The sequence below is a fragment of the Diadema setosum genome, chromosome 6 (assembly GCF_964275005.1).
Source record: "Diadema setosum chromosome 6, eeDiaSeto1, whole genome shotgun sequence".
NCBI lineage: Eukaryota > Metazoa > Echinodermata > Echinoidea > Diadematoida > Diadematidae > Diadema > Diadema setosum.
The window spans coordinates 14,363,030-14,390,647 of NC_092690.1; the positions used below are offsets into that span (position 1 = coordinate 14,363,030).

The 27,618-nt window shown below is 38.8% G+C and overlaps 1 protein-coding gene across 1 annotated transcript in view; it reads left to right on the forward strand.

Moving 5' to 3' along the window:
• LOC140229559 (roundabout homolog 2-like) overlaps positions 1-27,618 on the forward strand; it is a 403,949-nt gene that overhangs the window by 98,723 nt on the left and 277,608 nt on the right. The window contains exon 3 of the mRNA XM_072309806.1: positions 8,891-9,345. Coding sequence (XP_072165907.1) covers positions 9,282-9,345 — 64 coding nt within the window. The 5' untranslated portion in view covers positions 8,891-9,281. The remainder of the gene's footprint in view (positions 1-8,890; positions 9,346-27,618) is intronic.

The window sequence follows — 27,618 nt, forward strand, 5'->3', positions numbered from 1 at the left end:
ATCCTGCAACAATTGCTCCCATGAAATATCTGCATGCTAAGCCAAACATTGACTCTATTCTCAAGCATAACCCTAACCCTAATCCTAATCCTCACATCAAACTACACCCAAAACCCCATCACAGCTCTAACCCTAACCGTAAGTCCTTGGAGAAAATACGACTGGAGCAATTGACGCAGGAGCAGATGTCGTGTCACCCAATTGTAGACATATTGCTTACGGATTCACCGAGGAGAGCTCCCTTCCAGGAAAAGAGGAAATTTGTGATATTTTGTGTGGACCAGAGATGGGGAGAAATTGAAGTTGATATTACTGTCACTTCAGTGAGAAAGGCATTGACACGTGCTGTGTGTGATACGGAAATCTCCATGTCTTTTGCCACATGTCCTACCAGGTTACCACAGGTGATGGGTTAATGGTATCCACCCTATGATATGTAAGACCATCTTCTGGTGCCACAAGGGGGGAACTTCAACAAGCATTTATATGATTGTGCTATCATTTTTAGTTGAACAGTATTCATGATAAACGATATATGTGGCCAATTGTTTATCCTTCTTTCTTTCTTTTTTGCTCTTTTTTTTTGCTGGCCCATATTGATGTGCAATCATGAGAATGAAAAGAATAGTGCGCTACCAATTATTCATGCATTTAATCTATTTCAGTCTTCAAAAAGGATGATATATTGTCCCTTCATTTGTACATCAGTAATATCCTTTCAGTGTCTTGAATATAGTTCTTTCAGTAGGTTTTTTTTTTTTTTTGTGATTAAAGACTTTGTAGTGACCCTTTTCCCTGATTTGACGCAATGACAGAGTCGCAAATATGAATCTGTTGAATTTAAACAATGCATGCACTATAGTCTGTGAACACAAAGAATGCTATAATAAAAAGATGTACTGCATTACAATAAAAAAAAAACAAATCAGAAATGTACAAGTTGTCTATCACTTTTTTTTTTTTACAAGGAATATCAGTGAATCAATTTCCACGTGATAGCATATGGCAGACTGTCTTAGTCGGAATGAAATCTGGAAAATATGTACAAACTGTGATTGCATTGTACAAATAGATGGGATTGATGAGTTTTCCATGTCAGACGTCGCTGTAACAAGTCTGAAAAAATGTGTAAACCAAGAACAGGCACTGATTGGGTGATGATTGATCAGTCTTGTATTGTAATTTGGGCAATAAATTGGTGTACAGATGTATCAAATGCTCAAACAATCAAACATGGAATGTGCACCTTACATCGTAATTAATGTCTTTTTTTAAGTACCCCATACAATGCAAATATCAAAATGTTGAATTCGTGCATCTATGATTGTTTTGTACGATAAAGTTTTTGTTTTATGATCACAAGGTGTACAGATGTAACAAATGTTCTAACAATCAAACGCGAATGTTGCAAATGTCCAATGTGTGCACGTTACATTATAATTAATGTCTTTTTTTCTTTAGCACCCCATAGAATTGCAATATGAAAATGTTGAATTTGTGCATCCATAACTGCTTATAAGATACAATTTGTGTTTTATGATCACAAGGAAAGCTATTATCTTCAAGGAAGGTATTGAGGTATTGCTAAGCAAGTGTCATCCTCTGCTTACACCACTGTCCACAAAAAAGAGCAAAATGTACAAGGGTGTGCAGTGGTATGTGAGATTCCTTTTCTCACCAAGAGACGAGAAGACGACGAACGAGTTGCCTTCCGCCACGAATGTCTCGAGTCGTGCAAATCCCTGGCCGAGTGTCAGATATGCGCCTCGCTGGACCCGTGATCTTGTAACGAGGCTTGACAGCAATGATGGAGGGCGCTTAGCACGAAAGTGGGCGGGCTTGGTCACGCTCCGCTGCACTCCAGATCATGTTATCGCATTTGACTAAACTCCTGTAATTGAATTGGAGGAGGGGTGCTCCTCAGTCGTTGATGAATACTGGATGAGACCGGCGTGTGTGTGTGTGTCCAGTTTAAAGGCATCCCCTCCCATGGGTTGTCACAGTGTGTGTATCATCTGGGACGAGAGAGAGAGGGAAAAAAAGGTCTTGTCAGGAAGGGACTATGTTGGCAGGCTTATGACCCTGTGACATGAACATCAGCCCTCTGTGTGTATTATACTCATGCATGTCTGTTTGCCCTTTGACACAGCAAGAATGATGGTTTAGTGTTAGTTTGCAGGTTAAAGTACACACTCTAGTATCACTAAAAATGTTGACATCCCAAGTTTTTGCCCCTCTCATTTCATCTGCACCTAAAAAGTGACGACATTGAGTCAACATTCTAGATTTTTATTGCTCTGTAGTTTAAAGGTATATCTAAATTCTAGCCACAATTGGAAAAAATAGAGACTGTTTGAATATTTCAAGCAAGGTAACTATCTGATCGAAATTAATGAGACAAACTAAGATACTGAGATACACCTAGATATTGAGATACACCATGATATTTAGATATACCAAAATATTGAAATACACAATGATATTGAGATAAACCAAGCTCTTGAGATACACTAAGATATTGAGATATAAAGATATTGAGATATACCAAGATACTGAGATCCGCCATTATTTTGAGATACACCAAGATATTGACATTCACAATGACATACACTGTGATGTTGAGATATACACGATATCAATATATGCACTAAAACATCAAAATGGTTGCATACCATAACCTCATTCTATCAAATCATATGTCTTTATGCCCCTCTTCTGTAAATCCATAGGTTTTCGTGAATATCAGAGAGTGAGAATGGGAAAAAAAAAAATGAAAGATACAGAAAGAGAGACAGAGAGAGAGAAAATGATAACACAGTTTTTTTTTCCTTCTGCATGTTTTGTGTCAGTGAGGGGAAAGATAGGGTATCTTTTATAAATTGCTGATAAAATTTATGACAGCTCTATCTGTTAGATACCAAAGGAAGAAAATTGTATCATGCAGAATTGATAGGGAAAGCCAATTGGGGAGAGAGATTGTGTTTTAATTTAGCGAGGTCTCACAGAAAGTACACCACGGTGACACGGGGACTTTGAATGCAAAATCTGCGCCATGGTATAACAGCGTAATGAGATGTGGCACTGGGCTACACAGATGACTTATTATGCTGGTTATGTGGGAAAATTAGTAATCCTGTAACCAAGGATATTTGTTTTGTCATGGTGGGCTTTGCCTTCGAACAACGACTCACGTACCGTCGGGGAGGACACACACAAAAAAGATAAACATCCAAATTGGATATGTATAGCTGTCTCTTTGGCTTGCTGACTGATTTAACCTTGGTTGCCTATGGCGTCTGTAAAGAGAGCTTGTATGTAGAAAGAAAGGATGCCATGGGAAGGTTTTGTCATACACCGAGACTGTTGAGTTTTTTTTTGTTTTTTTTACGAAAAAGCTAGCCCGAGCATGGAGAGGAAAATCCATGTATTGATCAGCCTGACAAAGAGCTGCTGGAGTCAGTCTTGATCAAAATGTAGCCTGACAGAATTATTCCAAAATACGCGTACACTTGCTCATCTCTCTCATAATCCCGTGCATCCATATTTCCCCCTCCCTGCTTAAAGTTCCACTCGGAAGTGCAGGAACCGTACATGTGAGTTTTCTATGTAAAGGGAATGAGAAATGACGAGGACCCTGCCAGGAAGATGGGAGATAGTCTTACTTCCTAAACTCCGGTAGGAAAAATAAAACAAACTCCACTTCATCCTATGCCAGCGGCTGTACTCTCTGAACAGTAAAATTTCAAAATTTATTCTACAGAGCTATGCCTCACCATATATTTAAATGGCATCTGATCTCATCTCTACACATCATTAGTTGTGCCCTGATTTATTCTTTGCATCAATGTTCTCGTTGTTAGTGAGCTGATTGAATGTTGTTAGCAATTGGTGCACTTTGTATGTGCACATCATGTTGCCATAGGAACATGATTGGATCTATGCAGGTGGCAAGATTTTGTATTCCACCGGTGTTGGGCCTCAGTGATAATCAGGTTCAATTTGTTTGAGAGGATGGGATCTCTTGTATTGTGAACCCATCAACAAAAGTCTCACAAAATGTGGGAAACGTGTTTGACATGAAAACTAAGCCATTCCATGACCTTTCCTAGGCAGCTGCGGAAATAATGATAAGAAAGGAATATGGAGAAGAAAGTGACAATTCTGCACAGACTGCAAATAATTTTATGGGAAAACAATGTGCCCAAACTAGGTATTGAAAAGCATTTACACCAGCCATTATGGCATCAAAACCAATGACATATCAGATGTTGTAAAAGGAGGGTGGGGGGGGGGGGCAGTCTTGAAACAAATGGTTGCCCTTACTGACATTTATCGAGTTTCAAATGATATATCAAGAAAGGCTGATAGTTCATGAACTCCTTATATGGCAAACAGCAACAAATTGTCTTGAATCCAGCTCTAAGTAAAAATCCTTGGCATTATCACAGACATTATAATTCAAAATATTTTTCTGCTGGGTAAGAAAAAATGACAGCAAGCAGGAGATATATATAGTATGTATTTGTAGAACCTTTCAAAATATATTTTCATATATTTCACATATGTAACATATATTTATAGAACCTTTCAAAATATATTTTCATTGATTTATTGGAGAAATGAAAAGTACGTTTTTTGCCAAGTAAAGCTACAATCCCATGCTGGGATGTATTGGTTTACATATATGTGTGATAGGAATGACATTTTTAATCCATTAATGATAACAAAATCATATATCAAACATTGTAGTAATAAAAAAAAAAAGAAAAGAAAAAAAAAATGAGGTTGGGGACCTAAGTCTTGCATTCACTTACATAGGATCAGTTTGCCATGGATGCAAATGATTTTTGATATAATTGACAGGAATTTTCCACTGCTTCCTTGACTCAGAAATTTGAACATAAGAACATAATCTTATATAAAGCACCTTATATCTTTCTTGAAGTCCAGAGTGGTTTGAAAAATGTTTTTTTTTTTTCTATGAAGTTTGTTGTTACCCAGTTGTGTTTCAATGCCTTATTCATCACTCCATCTTAATCAGAGCTCTTAAAAACTGATTTTCTTTTTGACACATTCTACTTATTTATCTCTATTCTGTCTATTCTATGCTTCTATTCGTCAGCTTTCTTATCATTATTACTGCAATTGAAGGGTGTTCTTACGCTTTATTTGAACATAAAGAAGTAAAGATATGGAAGAAGATGGCTTAATATCATGGCTTCAGAACCAGCTGGAACATTTCTTTCATTCTACAGGTTAAGTTATTGGCATATATCCTATCATATTGGCATATAAACCTTGTGGTGTCATGATAGAAGTAATAGTGTTTTATAAAGCTCCTCTGATCAATCAATCTCCCAATTCCCTCCCCCCCCCAAAAAAAAAAAAAAAAAATGCAGAGGATGCATGAAGTCACTTGACAAGGATTTATCACAATTTGCTTACATTCACTGTTTTCTTTGTGTCTTGTGAAAGATCATTACTATATTTTTTGTAGCCACAGAGAATACATTTTAACCCATTGAAGACGAGTCCCGAGAATACTCGGGCAGGTGCCTATGGGAAATGCATGTTACAGCGAAGTCAGTCTGTTCTCAATGGGTTAATTGCAGACAGCCCAGTCTAGAGACTCATGATCTTTCCATCTGTACAGTAATATCCTATCTATCCATTCATAGCCTCTATCCAGACTTTTAGGCATGTAAACATTTGCTGGCATAATTTGTCCTTACCCTTACTTTACTTTGTTGACTTCAAACTGCCAATCATCCAAAGTAAATTAAAACATAGAAAAACATTCTTAAAATGTCAGGTAATCAAACACAATGTGTATTACAGTCCCAATTTCAGGAAACCTCTTAAGTTTCATTAAAAAATAGACACAAAACAGTGAAGCATCTATTTTTGTTACTCATTGGTAATGCATTTTCTTTTTTGGTAGATTTCCTTGAAATCAGGCTAGAGGTGGAAACTTTCTGAGTAAAATCTTGTCACCTGAATATTTCGCCATTTCCAGCAATTTCCCAGACTGTGCTGATTTCCAAGTTTACTTCAGAATCAGCAGGACTTATGTGGGTTTAAACACAGATCAAACTCCATTCTAAATGAGTTATAAACAGTTCTCTGCTACCATGTATTAACCCTTTGTATGATTTGAGTGTCGCTTGTCACAGAAAAACCTGTAGAATTACACACACTGTCCAAAGTTCATAGCACAGAATAGGTTAACCGAGATGCGAACATGGCTTGCTTGATACGCCCTCTGTAGGGGTGATAACCTCCAAGCTGATTCAATTATGACTGCCATGTCTAGATTGTCAAGCGCTCCTCAAAGTCTCATTTAAACAGTTTTCTTTGACAAAGGAATTAACCTGTGTGACTCCATGGACTCAATGTGTTTCCCAGACTTTGTGTTAACATGTACAACTCTGAACCTGTTTTCTACATTACTCAAACTGAAAAGTTGCTGGAGAGAGCTCAACACATACCATTATCAGATGGTTTCTCCTTTGTTTGTTCAGTACTTGTGATGTAGTGTGGGAACTTCAAATAATGTTCTGGTCATCAGTCGTGACCTTGTGTTCTGTGTCGTGTCTATCCCAGTCTTATGCTAATAAGCATCCCAACCAGCCACAGGTAGTGTGGACTGCTCCTTTAACCCATTGAGGACGGGCTGATTTTGCTACAGCACACATTTCCCATAGACACCTGCCCAAGTATACTCTGGGCTCGTCTTCAAGGGGTTAATCTTTGTAGTGCTTTTGTAAGGATGCATCCCAGTGCATGGACAATATATATCTAATGCTTTAAGATACATAGTACCAAAATGTAATGTCAGAGCCATTTATCGCCATGGAAACAGGTTCTACACAATCTCACCTCACCTAAGTATTTATGCCTGCATCAGGTTCCTACCTGAACTATAACAAAAGACTTTGACATCATCACTTCGGCACTCAATTTAGATTTCTTTTATCACCACATGAGATAGCAGGTGTAATGCCAGTTTGGAATACCTTTCCAATTGAATAGAGAGTTGCTGTGGAGTTCTTTGTTGTTGTTATGACATGCTGTTACTAGGGCAGTGAAAGTAAAATCCAAGTTCCTCATAGGGAGATGCTATGATGTTGTCAAGTTGGTAGAAAGGCAGTGAAAAGGCTTCTTTTGTATGGTATCATCAATTCTCCGTGGGTAGAGCTGTAGAAAATGTTATCTTCTTGAAGCTATTAACTCAAGAGGAGGTAAAGCCGTGTTGGTTGGGTTGAAGCTACAGCAGCAGCATCAAAACTGCATGCCTTGAGTAGCTAGTATTCAATTACCAGACCAGTGGAAATGGATGTATTAAACAACATGCTAGGCTTTAAATGAAAAAAAAAAAGAGCAGGATTAGCCATGGATATTGAAAATGGGTTGACATTTGATGCATTCCTGTTTGGTATCAGCATTTTCTACATAAAACTGGGGATTTATGAAGCTTGTTATCACCAACTTGACTCCAGTAACCAGTTTGATTCCAGTACAAGTTTGGATGTGACTCCAGTCTGACTCCTGGATGCACTTTGGCCACAAGATGATATCAGAATAGAGTTGTGATGGTGCAAGGTTCATCTTGGGTTTAACAGAATTAACTCTCTGTTGGTAAAGGTCTTGCAAAATGTAGGTTCGTTCATAGTTGACTCCAGGCAATATCAAATAATGTGTGTGGATTGACTCCCAGTTTTGGAAAGTTGGTATGGATCTATACATTGTATAAATGCATTACACTCTGAGGATGTCATGCCATATGCAACCGTTTAATCACAGCCAGAGGTCTACATGCCATTACTGTATACTCCACATATTTCATCTAGTTTTTACTCTCACAAATTTCATTAGTCAAGTGATTTTTATGAATTCAGCAACATGCATAAATTAACTCTGATCTCGACATGAATGTGATGTGCATGTGTACATGCACTCCTGCTACACAGTACAAGGTTCAAGATAATTCACTGCTCCATGATTGCAAATGACCACTTGTAAAACTGCAAGAAGTTCCAATTTGTAAAACTTATACTTGCTAACTAATTGCTGTATACATTAGTTCTTGTGTCAATTGCCATTTCATTTGGTCAAGTTTCTCTTAATGATATGCACAGGAAGCATTGTTGAACTTTAAAACTGAATGTTTCATTTAAATCATTTAAGGTCAATCCTCCTCCAGTTATAAATCTGGTGATGTTTAGGATAAGTGATAATGTCACAATCTTTTGTTATAGCATAGTGCTGGCTCCACACAAAATAGCTTTACATGAGGCTTCATGCAGTGGGTTGGAATTGGGTATGAGCATGGTTAGCAACCGTTGTGTTTACAGATGTTCAGGTCATGTGAGGTTGTTTAGAACCTGTTTCCATGGCAATGAATGGCTGTGACATCACACTTTGGTACTCTATGTAGAGTAATTGATATATCATGACAAGGTTGAAATGTTGCATGCCCTTTAGGTAACTGCTTTATACAGCCTACCTGTTTTACCTTGTGTGCTCAAAAGTTTGGTTAACCCATTGAGGATGGGTTGATTTTGCTACAACATGCATTTCCCAAAGACACCTGCCCAAGTATGCTTGAGGCTAGTCTTCAATGGGTTAATGGTCAAGTACTAGTTTGACACCAGGGAATGGTGCAATACTGTTGTAATAGAATTTCAAACACCATGATGTAGTGTAGAACAATTACAAAGATTAAGCTATGATTAGAAAATAGACACTTCCTTCATTGCAATGTTGATCTAGTGTTGAACATTTAGAATTGACTTTCAGATAACTTCTTTTCATAAACTGTTCCAATGTATATTTGAGAGCCAATAAAAGATCAACAAATGTTTTCTCTGTTTTTTTCTTCATCCTTCAGGTTGATGAAACGGACTTGATTTACTGGAGAGGACAGTATTACGCCACCTGTGTGATTGCCTAAGTCTACATGATGTTCGAGGGGATCTCCTCCTGACAGCGAGATAGAGGGCCCTCGGAAAAGTTCTTGTGGTGCCAGATAATTCACAAAACTGAAGTGAGCGAACAATTTTTTTTTCTCTTGAATTCTACGCGCCCCTTTCCTTGTGCCCTGCATTGAGACAGGAGGAGTACCACCGTCGAACAACACACCTGCTTGAAATTTCATCAGCTGAGGTGTTGGGGAGTGTTTGTTGGACTTTATGGATGGCTGAGAGCCATTGGCCGAGATTGCTGCTTCAACACGCTCTTGCACTGAATTGTGGTAAAGCGCGGCGGTGGGAGGAGAAAAGATGGCCCGGCGACTCGCGACGCTTCTCCTGTGTTGCTGTTTGCTGCATGGAACATGTGCAGAAGGTAAGTCAAATGCAGTCATTTCATTGGCTGATCACTTTGTATTCATGACGGTTTATTCGTTTTAGATACATAGAAATGAATTTGGAATGAATGCCGTTCACTAAAGGGTGTGTGAAAACAATGATGAAGTGAAACTGTTGATACTCCCTGCCAAGAGATGACAAGTTTTAAATTATCAGATATATTTTGAAGTCATGTTGAGATTATACCTGCATTCTGTTCTGAAGGAAAGCAGAATGCTGCAGACTCGGCGCTCTGAGAAACATTAACTACCAGTTGCGACCAGCAAGGCATATTATGCTGGATCTGGATCTGGATGAATACGCTGAAAAACTCTGGATAGAGTATCACTCAGCACTGTGGTGTGATGTGCAGCTAATCACAACGGAGGTGACGCTGGAGCGCTTCTTTAAGTGTGTCAAATTTATGAATCTGCTTTATATTACTCGACAGATTATTCCAATCCTTCGCTGTTCTATGGAAGAAGGAGTTGGTGAGAGCAGTTGAAAAACCGTGTGAAGTAGAATAATCATCAGGATGATAACTTCGGGTTGTCATACCTCTCGGTGCTTGAGCGGGGCTGGTATAATCCTCGAGCTTTAAATCAATGTTACCGTGCTTTATTTTATGAAATGTTGATAGCCTTAGAGTTCTGGAAGACCGTAACCGTATACGCTGTTGAGACATTGTGTCTGAATCTCTCTTCATATTTCTATAAATGTTCTTAGATATGGTGTGTGTGTGTGTTTGTGTGTGTATGAATGTATGTATGTCTATATTAATGCGTGTATGTATATATATGTTTGATTATATTTATTTACTTATGCAAAGCAGAGGTATGTTACAGTGCATTTCTTTAAAGGAAAACTTCGTTGTCATGTGTAGGCATATGCTCTAAGATGGCACTTGACCTTTCTTGGTGTACCTTAGAGTGGGGGAAGGCGCTGGTGATTGATTCAATGTTCTTCCAACTTGTGAGCCCTGAGTGAGAGATATATCGAGCACTCGGAGGAGACTCATTTACAGAAAGTGCTTCCCCCGAACAGATGTGATGGCGTGAAGACGGCCCTGGATGACAGATATAGAGAGAAGAGAGGGCCATATACGTATATTTATATGTGCGTGTGCGCCCAGTGTTTTATAATATAAACCAAATCTATCGCCCGGTAGATTGAATACCAGATAAACTCCAATATTGTCCGGTTGGGGTGAGGCGAAGATGGAGAAAGAGAGGAAAAAAATAGAAGGGGGGAAATGGATGAGAGAAAATGTAGGAAGACCTTGAGAGAAGTAGACATATATAGGTATAGAGAAAATGAGAGAGAAAGAGAGAGGAAGAAGCTGGATGCCATGGATCAAAGAGAGAGAGAAAAAAAGTCTAGGTGCAAAGAAATTAGACATATATATGCCCCTGCATATGTAATCATTTAATTGTGTGTAACACCATTACGATTGTAATGATTAATATATGATTGTATTGATTAATGCATTCTCAAACATTGCCAAGTTTAGTTTTGTGGTACATCCGTTGCCATCCTCAAATGCAGTAAGACAGTGATGCAATATTTGCCAGTAGAATGGCAAGGATATTCACTTGAGGATTTAATTGAACCAATCATGACAGAGAGATTAGCAACTAAATTGGAGAACCTGTGTTTGACTTAAAAACCAGTCTCTGGTATGTTCTGTTCATCACACTTACCAATTCCATTATGTTGATTTTCTATCACTGCTGGTGCTGCTAATTCTACCACTCCTACTCGTATTGCTACCATTTATGCCACTATTGGTATTGCTGATGTCATTGCTACCACTATGACCATTTTTACATTTGCCCCTCTTTCATCAATGAGAAAGTAAACAGTAGCTATGACAACAACATGTACTAGCTAGTAAACATTGTCACCACCTCTATCACTGCTACTGTGATATTACTACCAGTACTTCCAATATGACATTTTTTTTGCACGTTTCACCGCACAATTTGCAATGTCAGTGATGTCTAGTCACTTTTTGAGAAATGTCTGGAAGCTAATGCTGTTGAGTTGAACTTTAATATTAGTTGATCATACAATACATAAATGTGCTGAACAAAAGGGTTTCCTAAGGACACAAGAAAAGGAGCGAATGTGATGTTGAGTGGTCCGAGGTATACCCCCATCCCAGTGCCATCAATCATGTCATGGCTGTAGTAATTGAATTTTTGACTGGGAGTGTTTATTAAATGAATGACAGATGATGAAGGGGCACTGTGTATTTGAACAGTGCAGACGCTATGGTTTTTGCCTCCTTCCCCCCCCCCCCTCCCCCCTCCCCCCTTCACTCCAAAGCAGCACAAAAGACAGTGAGATGATGAATGGAGTGAGTAGGGGTGTGACGTTTCACCATTGGAAGGCGAGGGGGATGGAAGTGGTAGAGATGTTTGAGCACTTTTTAACACTAATCCATTGAGCAAATTGTGACTTAGTCATGGCATTTCCCCACCTCTGCCTCTGATTAGCAACAAAATTTGCTAGACTCGGGGTTTCCCGCCTTTGATCCCCAATTCATCACCTCATATTTGTGGTCGTGATCTGTGGATTCGAGAAGAGTTTAATGACACACCCTTTGTGAAAGGGTTGGAAGACTAAGGGAGCCTAGATGGAGTGCACATTGTTAATTTGCTCCAGTTCTTATTAGATTCCCTCCTCCCTCTTCATTCTACCTCTGCTTATATCATCTCTTACCATTCTAATTTGATCACACTTCACAGTTAAAGACTTTTTTTGTCTTTGAAATGTTTGTCTTTTCATCCATTCTTCAGCAAAAGAAAGTTTTCGATTCCCATGCATGTTTAATACCACAGTTGTATTTCTTATTTATCTGTTTGAATTCTTACCAGGTTTTATTTCTCAAGAAAACTGTTTTGTTACTCAGCAGTTTGTCCTCCTGCTTTTGTCCCCTTTTACAGAGGAATGTTTACTGAGGGTATATTGACCTTCAAAAACCTCAATATTGATTAATAAGCCAGTTCAGAGTCAGCTCATGTGCAGATGAGTAGCAGTGACCTTTCTTTTTTCTCAGTTGGTGAGGCACTTCAGTTGTTTCCAAAGTGACATAATGCACAAGCTTGTCCGACATAACACTTTATGGAATTTGTCAGTCATGTTCAAACAAAGGATGAAGTTGCTATCACCAGGTGACCAGAAGTGTCCATCCGTTAATGCTTCAGAAATCATTCATTTCATTATTTTTGCATTAAATGCATTAACAGTCTTTTTCTGTCGGTATTGCCGAAAGAATATGCCAGTTTTGCCGTCAGATAGATGTGCCAAATGCAATTTATAAGGATTTCTTGAATAATCATTTCATCACATTCAAAACTTAATGTCCAGAAATAAATGTTCCCATTTTACATGAAAAGCATGGAATAAGTAAAAAGATAATTGCTCTGTACTTCAGTAATCAGCACCAAGCAATATAGAATTTGCTACAAATGTCTACTCCCCCAATTCAGACTCAAACTTTACTATCAATTTCTCCCAAGATTGGGCTTTACCTGTTTCATCCAAAATGTCATCAACACACAGAGGCCATGATATGGGAAGTCAGTATTTCCATGCGAGCATTTTTGAAGGTGAAAGGGATATAGCCGGCAGCAGAAGACAAGTCTTGCAACATCATAATGAGGTGACATGCAGGAGTAATTGCTCTAGCTGGAATCATTCATGCTCCTTAGGTGCAGGGATCTTGAATGATTGAGATTTTCTGATGCGATTGCAGCATCGTGATTTAATGGATCACTCTTCCGACATCGCTATTCAGAACATGCCCCCTTCCCCTGCACACGCTGATACAGGCTCATTGATAACTGCGCCGGAAAGCCAAATTCCAAAGTCGTGCTGGGAATGCATCGGCCCACACTTGCTCTCATGCAAGAAGAAGACTCCAGACATTTATGTTATGATTCTCCACTGAATATTGTAAAAAGATTGCATTCAGAGGAAATATGACCCGCATTGCCCTTATTAAAGAGCCAGACATTTAAGTGGGGATAAACTTAAAAATATGGTGTGGCCAAAAGAAAAAAAAATCTACCCAAGGCTGACAGTTGATATTGGTTTAGAAGCTGAGTGTTAAATATACAAACTATTTTCTGTCCAAAAGTCTTCAAGTGCTTGAAGTTTAAAAAATAATTTTTAGATGTTAAGAATTATATTACTTTTGTGTTTTTATTTGAGCTACAGTTCTTTAGATGCAAAACCTCCAACTTGCTCAAGTGTATTTCAATTTCAGATCCAGTTGTATCAAACATTTACATGTCTGCAGTTTAGCCATTTTTGTCAGTTCCACAAGAAGCTTTTAGAGATACAGTTAGGCTATTAAATATGACTAAAAAAATCTTAAGAGATAGGAAACCTGAGAAATATTATATTAAGAAAATTGATGTTTGGCTACTTTATTACGTTTGTTTACTTTATTAGGCTTGTTTGTGGTAACGGGTCACACATAAAAGAAGAAAGACAGAAAGCATGGAGGAATAATCTGGAATTCATGAGTATGATAAGTCAGGTCCCAAATTTGCATTTTGTTGGATTCACCAGGATGGTGTCAGATATGTTTTAGGTGTCTAAAGGTTCGTTGGACGTCTGCATGTCCTGGAATGATACGTCGGTTGAATTTTAGAAGCTGAGAATGAGTCATGTATGATAAGCATAATTCTTCAAAAATTGCCAAGGGCTAGCAGGACAGAAGAAAATTATTAGTCAGTACAAGGCATGATGAGACAGAGCTAATTAAAAAAAAAAAAAAAAAGAAGGAAAGGAGGGGGGGGGAACTCCTAAACAAATACCACAATGAGAAACCCATGTGAAGTCAGATGTTCAGGTTCAATGACTGGTGAGACAGTCAACCCAGCAAGAGAAATCCCCTTACTTAGAAATCCAGGTTTAGCTTTTTGAAACTTTAACATAAAACCCCAGTTTGTACAGGGCCAACCTGTATGATATGTAGCTCTGCGATTGCGTGGGACAGTTCTCAGTGCAAAGAAATACCTAGAAAAGAGGATTTGTAGAGATTTATAGATTTGAGGACCCACAGAAGATTGTTAGTAACTCATGTAAGGGGACAAAGCTACCTACTCGATGCTTAAAGCTACTTTTGGCATGTTTTTTTTTATAAGTGCAGTTATTGTCGATTTGATGTGGCCAATTGAGCAACCACACCTACAGCATATCAATATTTGACACAGAGATGAAAGAGAGAGAAGAACAAAGTAAGAGCCACGCACAGGGAGAGAGAGTGGGCGAAGAAAGGCAACAAATTATGTGGTTAGTAAATTTTGTGGTTGTGATCAGAAAGTCAAATCATGGAGGGAAATTCTGGATACTTCAAGATAATGAAATTCAGTGAAAACCACACATATATTTATGATGCTCAGCAAACAGTGCCACTAGTGAAATGATTGGATAAATGCGACCATGAGGAATTATTCTTTTAGTGATATTCGATGATCATTGATAAAAGGCAATGTGGTTAAACATTTTTTTGTGCACTCAAGACAAGTGCTGTTTTCTGTGTTTGCATTTCTGAGTGAAGTAGGACATATTAGTCTCAGAAAGCAAATAACCATACTTTTCTCTGGCATGCATTCTTGTGTAGGTGCATGAGGGCTTGAGATAACCTGTTGCATCCATAAACCATTCCTTGCTTTTTTTGTTTCAAAGTTATGGCAGTGTGTTGCAACGAAGGTTGCTGTTGCATGTTGTTGCTGCAACTGCTGTAGCTATCATTACCACTTCTACTACTACTGCAATGACTCACAATACTATTGTTTCCACTACCGGTACTCCTTTAATCATTACAAGTACTACTGCTACTACTACCACCATTACAAGTGCTACCATTGCTACTACCATTGCAACTGCTACCACAATCTTAATGCTGCAGCTATCACTGGCTAGCAACTTCTGTGACAGATTCTTGTGGAATTCTTCCTTTTCTTTAATACCACTCACTGTGATGCCAGTGCAAGTGTAATTGTGATAGATCCACACATATTCTTTGCAGAATTGCTGTTTGATATTTGCCCTCGGAACCTGCATTGCAATGCAGCGGCTATAGTGTTACAATAATCCCATATATTGTGCTATGATATGAAAATTAGATTCCACTGCCGATGTCAAATATCGTGACAAGTGTGTTTGCAGATACTCACATACACACACGCACACTCACACACACATACACTCAAAATTCTACCCGCTTGAAACAGGCCTCTTGAATCTTACTCTGTAATCTTGTTTCATCCATTATAAATGTTGGATGTTGGAGTAAGTGTGTGGCTGTGTGTTTCTGGATGTATCAGATAACTTTACCAAATCCTGCAGGTAAATCCCAATGGAGATGGGTCACACCCGTGCACCTCCTTGTAGCTGGGTCATCCCTTTCCCGAACACCGGTGCTCCAAATAAATACATGTATCTCAGGCGACCTGTAAGGGACACTCTCACCTCCAGCCGAATTCGTGGTTCCTCCGCCAACTGATCAGGCTTAATGTGATTACGTCTAACTATAGTTGCCTTATTTCTGCCTGCCGACAGAGCGCGGTTTAATTTACATCCACGAGGGGTCGATCCACCCCATGCTTTAAAGCGCAGCTATGTTCAGTGGTGTGAAATTCGAATCTATCTTCCCATCTCCCTGAAACTGCATGGAGTCTATGCACTCACTGTATATATGCAAATACACACACATACACACACACACACACACACACACACACACACATTTGCATATATATATATATATATATATATATATATATATACACATATATCCATATATATCTTTGTATCTGAGTCCTTGTTTATACTGTCGGAGACCACGTAACACAGTTCATTCTCAAGTTTACTAGCATTACTCACACAGACCTAAAAATCTTGGAAATGTAATTCCAACAAATGATCGCATTTGATGAAAGAAAATGCATTTTCCCCCTTAAATAAGACGAATTTGAAAAACAAACAAACCGATAAACAAAACAGTGTATTTATGAATTCCCAAAATCAGGCAGAGTGTGATTTATGTTCTTATGTTAGCATGAAATTGGGGAATTCGGGAGGAATTTGAGCACAGTCCTCTCAAACTACTGACTGACATTCTGAAGTATGATTGCAATTAATTTCAGACTTTTAGATTTGAAGTAGAGATGGTATGCCAAAGAGGAGTATTATCATGTCTGTGTGTAGTGTTTCTTTAATGGACAGGGCAAATATTCTCCTTTCATATAGACAATAAAACTGAGGTTTTTGAGCTCATATAGCCCAGTTCAAATAGTTGCTTCACTACAATATTGTCAGTTGTAAATTGCACTTCACCGATGGTGTGCAAACAAACCTCATGCCTTCTTCACAGCTATGTGTTCATAGATCTGTGATGGCATTTTGCTGCACGGTTCGCACGGTTTTTGGAAAAATATGAACCGCAAATTGGCGACTGGAGAACAAGTGAGTCGGGATTAGATTCGCGCTGCCCGGTAGATTACGGTCAAGTACACCTCCGAATGCTGAAGGCCACATTGTGATGCGATCTCTCACTGTCATGGATTCCAGTGGAGCGGTCAGTTGTTTACAGCACTGCGTGGATTGATGATCGCCTCCAAAGCAATTTGAGAGTGTCATAGATCACTTGGGCGTTAACCCTTTTTCTTTCTACCATACCATCTCAATCTTTTTTTCTCTCTTTCTCTCACGCGCCACAGATCCTTTCAGGGATTAAACAGTATTTACGAAATTCAAGGAAGTTCATTAAGGGTGAACAATTACCCATACATAGCCCTCTTGATCCACCGCCAGCTCAGTCAATCCATCTCCAGAAGTAAAAAAAGAAAAATACTCATCACAAGAAGAATGCAGAAAGTGATAATTTTCTTTCTGAATTTACCCCCACCCCAGTCCAAATACTGGGGCTTTACCTCATCACGGTACTGACAGGGCCGATGGCATCTTTGATGCTGATCCTTTTCTAGACTGTCGTTCTTTTGTCACCGAGCTGGTAGGAATCTAGGTGAATGTCATGATATATGTAGAGTATATTAACAGCCTCGTCTGGCAGACTGACCATTACCTTTCATTTATGCACATCATTGGCACACTTGGGCTGCAAGTTTATCCGACCTGGGGACTAAAAAAGGGGGAAATCCTCTCTTTCCACGAGGACAATCTCTTTATTTTGTCAGGCCAATAAATATCCTGATTCCAGCAAAGGAAGTAACAATAGCCCTCACACCATATCAAAATTCATCAGTGTGTGCGTGTTTGTGTGTGAGAGAGAGAGAAAGAGAGAGGGGGTAAGGAAAAATGGGGTGAAGAATAAAGAAAGTTGCTAATGTGAATGGAGGGACAACTGTGTACATACTCATTGTACTTTTCATTTGATTTTGAATCTAATGTTGTGTATGGACATGTTCAATTTGGGCACTGTTTTTATGTCTGTGTCAATTTCAGCCACATATATATATGTATATATTTATAAAGGGTTGCTTCAGTATGTTGAACAATGTTTAATTCATGCAATTTGCACTTGACACATTGCATGACCCATTAAATTACCATTTCTTCATATTTTGGACCCCCCCCCCACACACACACACACACACTTCGGCGGACATAAAATACAGTGTTTTAATACCAATCACTTCTGTATGAAAGTGCGAACAACATCTACATGCAATTCTTAAAATCAGCTGAATAGGGAGGGTAGACAAAATGAGAATGGCATTTGAGAACAATGAACTCACAAGTAACCTTATTTTATGCCTTCTTCAGGAAAAAGCTGGAATGAAACAATCAATCAATTGGCTAAATCATAAAAGAACTGAGGAATTGTTTAATGAAATGATAGTTTTGTCACAGCACCATAAACAGATTAAAGGGGGGGGGGGGGAGGAGTGGTTAAAATGCTACTAATGTGATTGATCAATGTCAAATATCATATGTTCCAGCGGAGTATGTGTTATTCACAGCCCTGGGAAAGTTGTATGATATGATATATTCATGAGGTTTCCTTGCAGCAAGTCTTTTTTTTTTATTCATTTTTTTTTTTTTTTTTTACAAAAACCCATTCATCATCCATGTTGAAATAAAATTCTTCAGATTGTGGCTTGTTTATCATTTACGCAGCTGATGAAGCAAAATATGTGAGATTTAATTCATGATGGTTACATTTATATATATGTGCAGATTTTAGCTTTCACAAAGAAACTCAAGCTAAACATATGTATGCCATCACACAGCTTGTGCTCTGATGTGCACTCAATTTTGTTTTATTAATTTGCAAATAGTCTGCAAAGGAGATTGGGTGGGAAATCTGCTAGACTCTATTGCAGTTAATAAATCTTCTGTCTCATAGGGGATTTTGAAACAGGGAGCAGAAGGGTTAAGGAGGAGTTTGACTTCTATCTAAATCACTGGCCTCAGGATAATTTGATGAGTTTGTAGAAAGCGCAAGGTTTGCATCCTTCATACACAGGGGCTGTCACACGGCTGGGTTGAATGCCTTCTGTCCATAGACTCTGGTTTCAGAAGGCATGGCAAGTATGAATGACTCTCCTGGGAGATGTGGCTCGTCCAAATAGAATATTTCTTCTCCGCCGCTTCGGCATTGATATATCTTCTGTTTTGACAGAAAATAGATATATAGATCCACACAAAGCGACTGCTCATGAATTCCCCATCCGTGAGTGAAATTACAGATTTTCCTACAGGAAGGCACGTCGGATACTCTTTGTTTTTGCATTATAAACATTATGTTGTTTTGTTTGTATATCGTGTAAGATTTGTTTTCTGTGTGAAGTGAAATATTTGTTATTATTTTGTGTTAAGAAGTGATTTTCTAAAGAAAGAAAGAGAAAAGTTGTAGCTTTCTGAGGTTAAATTACATGAAAATTAAAGGTTGCAAACTGCAATGTCATTTTTTTTTTATCAACAGTAGTTTTTTTACTGCTGCTCTCTAATTTGAAAGATTTATCTATTTTGATATTGCATAGTTTGCGAGGAAGAAAATAGTTAATGCTGTTTGAGACTGTAATATTACTTTTCTGTAGCTACTTTATGGTACAAAGCAAAGTTTCTAATTTTGAAATGAAAGTTTTGAAGGACAAAAGAAAAGGATCCAAGCTGTTAATAACTGAGGTATCTTTATAGCACAGAGCCCAATAGGGCATCAGGGAATGTGCATGTACATACATGCAGAGAATGAGCAGAAATCTGGAAAGATGTGCAGTAAATAATGTAATGGTTATGATATTCTTCTGGTTGTAAATGTTAGTGTTATAAAGACAAGAGTGTGAATTTGGGTAAAATTTGGGCAGAATTACTCCCCTCCTCATGTGACAAGATAGTTACACCTTAGGTCTTGGCATTTTGTGCATGGAACATTACCAACAGGTTGTGGTTTGTCAGAGTTTCTTATTTTTCCCCCTTATGGATTAAATTCAGTGATTCCACATAGCTATTCTGTACATGTGATTACATTCATTAACTGTGTTCTTTGACCATCAAACATATAGCTTGAATTTGTTTTACCAGCATTGAAAAAAAAGACTTTGATGAACATAGTAATGGCAACTTTGTGATAATTGAATTGATTCTTATTATGGCTCTGCTGCCCATATGTCATTGTGTAAATAATGATTTATGATAACATCTTGAAAGATTATTCCATATATATTTAGACATTACTTCACATAAGACAAACATTTAAGGAACTTTTCAAATTCATGAAATTCTTCCGTCGAGATGCTTTCATTGCAACTGATTGACAATATTTTACGTCGATGCAGGGCAATTTGTCAGTCAGTTGCAATTTAAGGAACTGTCGCACTTGATCATATAACAACAAACCTACAGTGTATGTCTAGAGTGCAGGTTTTTGTCCTCAAAATTTGACAAAGTCTTTAGATATGCTCCGATTTGCTTTAATTCCTAGCCAAAAGTTGTGTCACTCATAGCATTGTCATATCCTTGAATTTTGGACATGCTCCACATGGGAAGGAGGGAGGGAACATCATACCTCTGTAAACCTCAGTGAACCCCTCATGAATACAATGGATGTCAAAAGTGTCATGAATAGATGGCAACTTACACCAACGTACTCCCGAATTTCCAAAAATGGAGTTTCCAAAAATGCCAAGCACACGTAAGCTCTAGACGCTGAAATGTCACAGGTCCTTTAGGGACATGATGGCTTTAATTTCAGAATTGTGATTCAATCCTTTATTTGCAGACTTATGCAAATAATGGTAAAGAGATTGTCATACTGAATGTCCATTGTGATGGACAAACCTTGGATATAGTGTGTAAATACACATCATCTGTGAGTGTATAATAACAACCCAATGTCACAGGAAAGAATTTGTTCTCATTTTTGTGTTATTTCAAAGTATTGTAGACTTGAATTGCAGGTTTACCGATTCTCGTAAGAGAGGAGTTAGTGAATCTTGATGATTGTATCTGACTGAGAATTGAGAGGATGTGAACTTATTCAGACCAATTCATGACTTTCAGTATTGAAATGATGACTTTAATATGCTATCATATTTATCATGATATCAGCTTCTTTATGATTGAGCTTCTTCCAGCTAATGTCTGTTCTGTCCCTTTTGTGTAGTGGTAGAATGCGTAAGTGTTAATCAGATTTTATTTCTGTGTAGAATCTCCATCTAACATTCAGGAAAATGGCTATAAGGGAATCCCTGCCCTAGATTGGAACGAGAGAGAGAGGATTCTGTATAATTGGCAAGCAAATTTGTTTCAAAATGTCTGTATTTGCCAAACCGCTAGAGAGCGAGCGTACAAAAGTGGGAAGACACGCGAAGCTCGCGTGCAATGCGGAAACGTGGAGCTGGAATTATGGGCATGTAATTATTTGATGAATAATACTGTGCTAACAGTTGTGACGGATGGCTGCGAGACCGGAGGAATGGCGCTGGCAGAGGGCGACCCTTGCGGGGTGACGACGAGACGATAATAAGGTGACGTATCGCCGCGAATTATTGCCTAAGCTTGCAATAATGTACACGATCAATCTTGCCAGCTTTTGGCACGCCGATAAACGGCCATGATCTGGGGATAAGTGCCTTATTACTCACTGTCCTGAATCACTTAGCATAGATATATCCATCTTGCTAAAAGAGCAAATATAGTATCTATTTGCAAGGGGGGAAAGAGGTGATTTAGATGTTAAGAGAAGATTTGGATTTCAATGTGAGGAATAATCTTGAATGAAGCAAGACATACAAATTACTATTGGACTTTTGCTCTTTAAAGATATAGAAATGGACCTTTTGTGGAAAACAGTCACAAAATCATATCTTAAATTTATCAGCTTCCTGATTCTACTTAGAAAAAGAGGCTATTTTATATGTGCAACCATGAATCCTTATTATCATTTTCAGAGTAAATTGTAATTGATCATTTTTACAAGCCATTTTTGTGCATTTGAGTAGTAGTGTTTTTGTACAGTTAACCCAACCCAATATTTTGAAAACAACAACTATACTGGTCATGCTTTTGTGAGTAATTCTGAACCTTTGGAATTGCTATTATTGGTCAGTCATACATATTGCTCTGTAGTTTTTGGAGATGGAAAATGCACCCACGTAAGGGTCATTTTCCTTGAGAAATAATGTGTCTGTCGGCAGGCGGTCATCGCGTCTCTTCAAAGCCTGTTGCCGGGGGCGCTGTGTATATGATGCAATCACGGTGAGATTGAAGAGGGATCTGTCTGAGAGATTTGTTTGTGAGATGAAAGGAGGATGTTTTATCTCTCTCTCTCTCTCTCTCTCTCTCTCACACATATACTTTCATTTTCTCTCACACATTTTCTCTTTCTCTCACATATGCTTTTTCTTTCTCTACACATTTTCTCTTTTGCTAACATATACTTTCTCTTTCTCTCACATATACTTTCTTTTTCTCTCACATATACTTTCTTTCTCTCTCACATATACTTTCTTTTTCTCTCACACATTTTCTCTTTCTATCACACATATGATCTCTTTCTCTCTTTCTCTATTTTGTAAGATTCTCTCTAAGTAAAATGGCAAACAAATAAGTTCCAAAAACACTATCTAGTCATGCTAACAATAATATGTCAGTACTCTGTGTATATTTTACCACTTGTCATGACCTATTACTAACATTTTCCCTTGCACATTTTTTGTAGAATGAAATGAGAAATCCAGCCATATTGATTTCAGTTTCAGTTCCAGTAAGTTTTATTTCTAGACTTGTACATAACAAAAAATAAGTCTAACAATATCGAACATATTATTCTCAAGTCATGAAAATATACACAAAATTTTGCATTATAAATATATAATCATGTGAAATAATACATAATATCATTACAGATCTTTAAGTGTACAGGTGGAGGAGACCGTTACCAATAAGCGAAACGCTTGACTTGGACCACGGCCTCTGAACATAATATGTATATTATTGAACCGTGCTCATTACAAGGAGTCGGTGCTTGAAAGATACTGTTCAGAATTGAATTCACCATTAACAATTCAATGATACTTTATTTCAAAACAAAAAAAAAAATAAGACCATGCATCTTGTATGGACTTGATCTCAATGATTTCAAGTGTGTCATTTACAAATTTTGTAAAAATTTTCATGCAAGGATAACCATAAGGAAACACAGTAGCTCTCTGATAATTCAATAATAGGAGATGTGAACTTGCATGCTACAACAATCAAGGCACTAAATGTCAATGCCCTCTGCTCTGAAGTGTGGCTTATTCCATGACTGCAAAGTCATATGAAAGGTGCATGACTGCAGACTCATATAAGGTGAGAATCTAACTAGATGATGAAACAAATTTCTTGTGATATCCATTTTTTATCCCAGCAAGATAATCCTTGCCCCACAGTTCTTAAACCTTTCAAGAGTAGTGTAAGAGGGAGATGAAAAAAGTATCATTTCAGGGTACATATTTCTGCAATATGCAACAAAGAATTGATGGTTATGGTTTACAGAAGCTTTTAAATTATTATGCTTTCATAAGAAAATTAGGAGATTGGAGAAGAGGGCTGTCAATATATTCCAATCTTAGAATACCCCAAGAGTAATACATGCCGGTATCCTTGAGCTAATGTTACTAATTGCTTAATGTATACTTAGGTTGCCTCACTTCTACAAGTGATACAGCAGCAGTTTTCCCATCGTGTGAGTTTATTTTTGGATTCTTCCATTTCCTCACACGGGGAGAGAGCTGGTAATAGAATGATATGGACAGGTGGAATGAGGGGCTGTTGACACCCAGTCGCAAAATATGATTATTGATTCTGGACACTTGAAATTGTGTGACTACCTGGTTAATAGCAATCCAGCTCTATCTTCTCACCAGGGCTCTATCAGGGAGCGAAAGCGTGAAAATGGGATTTGGCCAAAGCACATTTGGGCGAAAAGGATGTTCTCTCTTACTCGGGCTCACTTCATTCCATTCTGTGTCATATGACGAGAATAGCGGGTGGATATTAGAACAAGCTGCTCACCAGGGTTGCAGTTTAGACTGTGAATGGGGCTTTTGTGTCCCGGGGCCTTTGATTCGTGCCGACAAAGAGCTTCATTAGCAGTCTCGCTTTCGGAGATTAATCGCTGGAATCCCGTTCCTTACGCTTGTGCGCACATCCATCTCCTAGCCACTAGGCCACATATCTTGTGTGCGCTGCCCGTAAAAAAGGATGAGGTAGAGGAACGGGAAATATGAAAGTAATCACCAATAAATGTCTAATGATTAGACTGAGTCTTTTCCTCATGCGTGATGGAATTTGACGATGGGTAATAACCAAATAAAAAGGATAGCTTTTCTTTTTTTTTTTTTGGTCGTCGTCAGCGGGTTAAGCTGTGTGTCAGCGTTACCAACTGCTTACGTATTTGTCGCTTGAGCGGTTCAGACAGTGCGAATATTACGGACCGTGGGTTGTGGCGATTGTGTGCTGTATGCATTGGTGCGAGTGATGGTACCAGTGCCGTGCCCTTTGAAGCCTACCGACAGCCAAGATCAACACTGGCGGTGCAGATTTTTCGGAAGCGCGAGGTCTTCGTTCAAAGCTTCCCTTCACCTGGCCGAAGAAATATTGATGCTGTATGAATGGTAGACAGGAAATGAATGTAATTTGAGGGAAATAACAGTGGCTGCATGTTTCCTTATCAAAAACCAGTTTAATCACACCTACACAAGAAACTGAGTAAATATGAAACTATTCACAATCTGAGAAAATGAACAAGTATTTGTGCAAGTTCTCCACAAGTAAGCAATTTCAGGCCTCGAATTAACCGACGGCCACCGACGGCCATGGCCGTCGGTGCCCCTCTCGTTGGCCGCAATGCCTTTTGTTTTTTGATCAAAGTTACGGCCAAAAAAAATGTGCCCTTTTTCTTGGGGCCGTGGTGCCCTTTTAGAATGAAAGTTGATATTTATGACGTATGATATGCCCTTTCTCAAAGTCTCTTTAATAAGCTTGAACAACTTTCCTGATCTCAAATATCATACCTTCAGTTCACTCGCGTCCCGATATATCTGATTCAAACTCAAAGTATCTTTCCGAGATTCGAGACGACGTGTACGTACATGTACCTCCGACCGGCTTTTACCGTCCCGACTGCCTCCGCAGCGCAGCGGCCGCGAGTATGTACTAGCTAGCTAGGCAGGGCATATTCAGATAGAGTAGTAAAGAGTGAACTCCAAGTTCACCAAGAAAAAAGAAAAATCCCACGATGCCAAGGTGTGCCAGACTGGGGAATGGGGAGGGGTGGAGAGAGAGAGAGAAACCAATCAACAGAAGAAACGGCGCGTACTGGCACATTCTTGGAAGTCATGAACTGTCTGTCACATGTTGACAGACTAATCATAGCAATCTACACGCGCGCGCAAATTCCTTTGCCTTGTGGTTTTGCCAGCCAGCTGTCGGAATGTGCTTTGAAGTTTCATGGCAGCCTGGCCTGGCTGGCCTGAAAGGGTGTCGAGTTTCAATCAATACCTACTGTTGTTTTATTCCTGTTTTAAAAATGTCGTTTAAAAATGTGTTACAGCTGTAGCAGTGTAGGGAAGAAGTTTTTGTTGTGTGTTGCACTTTGTGTGTGTGTGTGTGTGTGTGTGTGTGTGTTTGTTTGTTTTTCTCGGTTTGTTTTTCTTCTTTCTTTCTTCATAAACACTAAACATGCCCTTTCCAATGTGGCCTTGGTGCCCCTCTGACTGACTTAAGTGCCCTGGCCTCTTGGAAAAAGTGCCCTTTTCTAAATGGCCTTGCCCCTCCAAAATCCTATTTCGAGGCCTGAATTTTGTCTTTTCTTCTGATCTGAAAAAAAAAAAAGATGAGGTTGAATGCTCGAGTATGTGAGCCATGGGAACATTGGTGTACTCCAGCTTGCACCTCCACCACTACAACTTTTACTGCATGTTCAAATTGATTGCAGTGTTGTTGGTACTGATTTATATCGATACCAGCTGGAAATGAATGTCATTGAACTGAACTTACCTCAACTGAACTATGACTGCAATTGCTCATGTGGGTACTGGTACTCACATTGTAATCACTAGTCTCACTACGTTCCTTACGTTTCACTTCTCTTTCCATCACTACTACAATTTTTTTTTTGTCGTATTTTTACATTTCTACTTCACATTTTAATTCCATGTCACCACTGATGCATTGTCATTAAACTAATGATATTGACATCTGTAATGATGTGCATTGTTGATGACAGACTATTTCTACTCTTCTGGTATTTTTTCATGACAGATTAAGGAGGAAACGTGATCTGGAGAGTCAGTTGAGCTTACTACAATTTGCTTTTCTTTTCTAAATAGTGAAATTAAATTTATGTTCTAGATTTTGCTATTCCACTATATTTTGTCTTTACTCTTTTGACCTCCTATCATCTAAAGGTGTACATTATATTCTTGTCTGAGTAAGGTTGATATCCTAGCGCTGAGAAACTAACATGACAGGTGTTGTGCCTCTTGAATCTACCATTCAGTTACATTTTATCCTGACTGATCAGACACCTTAAAGAATGGAATGTTGGTGTTTTTTAACCAAAAAGAAAAAAAAATCTGAAGGGGCAATGGAAACATGAATCTTACTTGATCAAAAATGATCTCCATTGTGTGGAGGGTTAATGATGATTTCTTGCCACTCTCATGGCAACCAGCTGAAACTCTGTAGCTTTGTTTCTTAACCCATACCCTAAAACATTTTCAAATATCTACAGACTGTGTGCAGAAACCAATACCAATGTCAATGAGTTAAGTGAGGGGGAGGGGAGGGGCAGAGGAGGGGGGGGGGGGAGAGGGGAGGTGAAGGGGAGGGAGAGGGGAAGGGAGAAGGAGGCGGAAGGGCTAAATGTGGTGATGTGGTGTCCATACCAAAGTGCATGTGAGATAATGTTTTCACATCTTTGCCTGAAAGTTGGTGAAGTCCTCCTACTCCTGACAGAGAGAACACAGTGTCCCACAGTGTGTTCACAGTGTACTCATAGTGTGTTCACATAGTTGACTTTGTGAACACACTGTGTTGAACCCCTGACCTTCAGTTTAATACACAGTGTATTCACATAGTAGACTTTGTGAACACACTGTGTCGTACCCTGGACCCTATGTTTACACAGTGTCATCACAGAGTCAACTTTATGAACACACTCTGAATACACTGTAAATACACTGTGGGATGCTTCACACTGTTAAAACATTCCAGTTGAACACGGTGTTCTTTCCAGCAGGGTATGATGGGGGTGATGGGGGGGGGGGGGGGTCCTGACCCATTGAAAATGACAAACAAAAAGAGCCAGTGACGTTCCATTCTTAGTAGTGTAAATCTTCCGAAGCCACTCTGGGGGTACAGCCTTAAATGTCACATACATACATCACAGCCGGTGGAGATGGCAGGGGGATATATATGAGAAGTGGAATCGTATGGAAGACAAGAGAATGGGAAGGGAGAATTGGTCAAAGAGATGTGGATTTACAACATTGGAGAGGAGAGGGCAGAGTAGGAGAGATTAATCTGTTTGTGAACAATCAGATAGATACAGAAGGAAATAAGTTTATGCACCAGAGACCTTTAGAGAACTGATGTATATAGAACATGGTTTAAATGAGATGAACAAATTATGGGGAAAAATACAAATGCTAGACATTAAACAAGCAGAGAGAGATATAGAGTATACAAAAGAGTGACAAAGTGAATGGACAGAGGTTGGCGCAGATGTTTGATGTAAAAG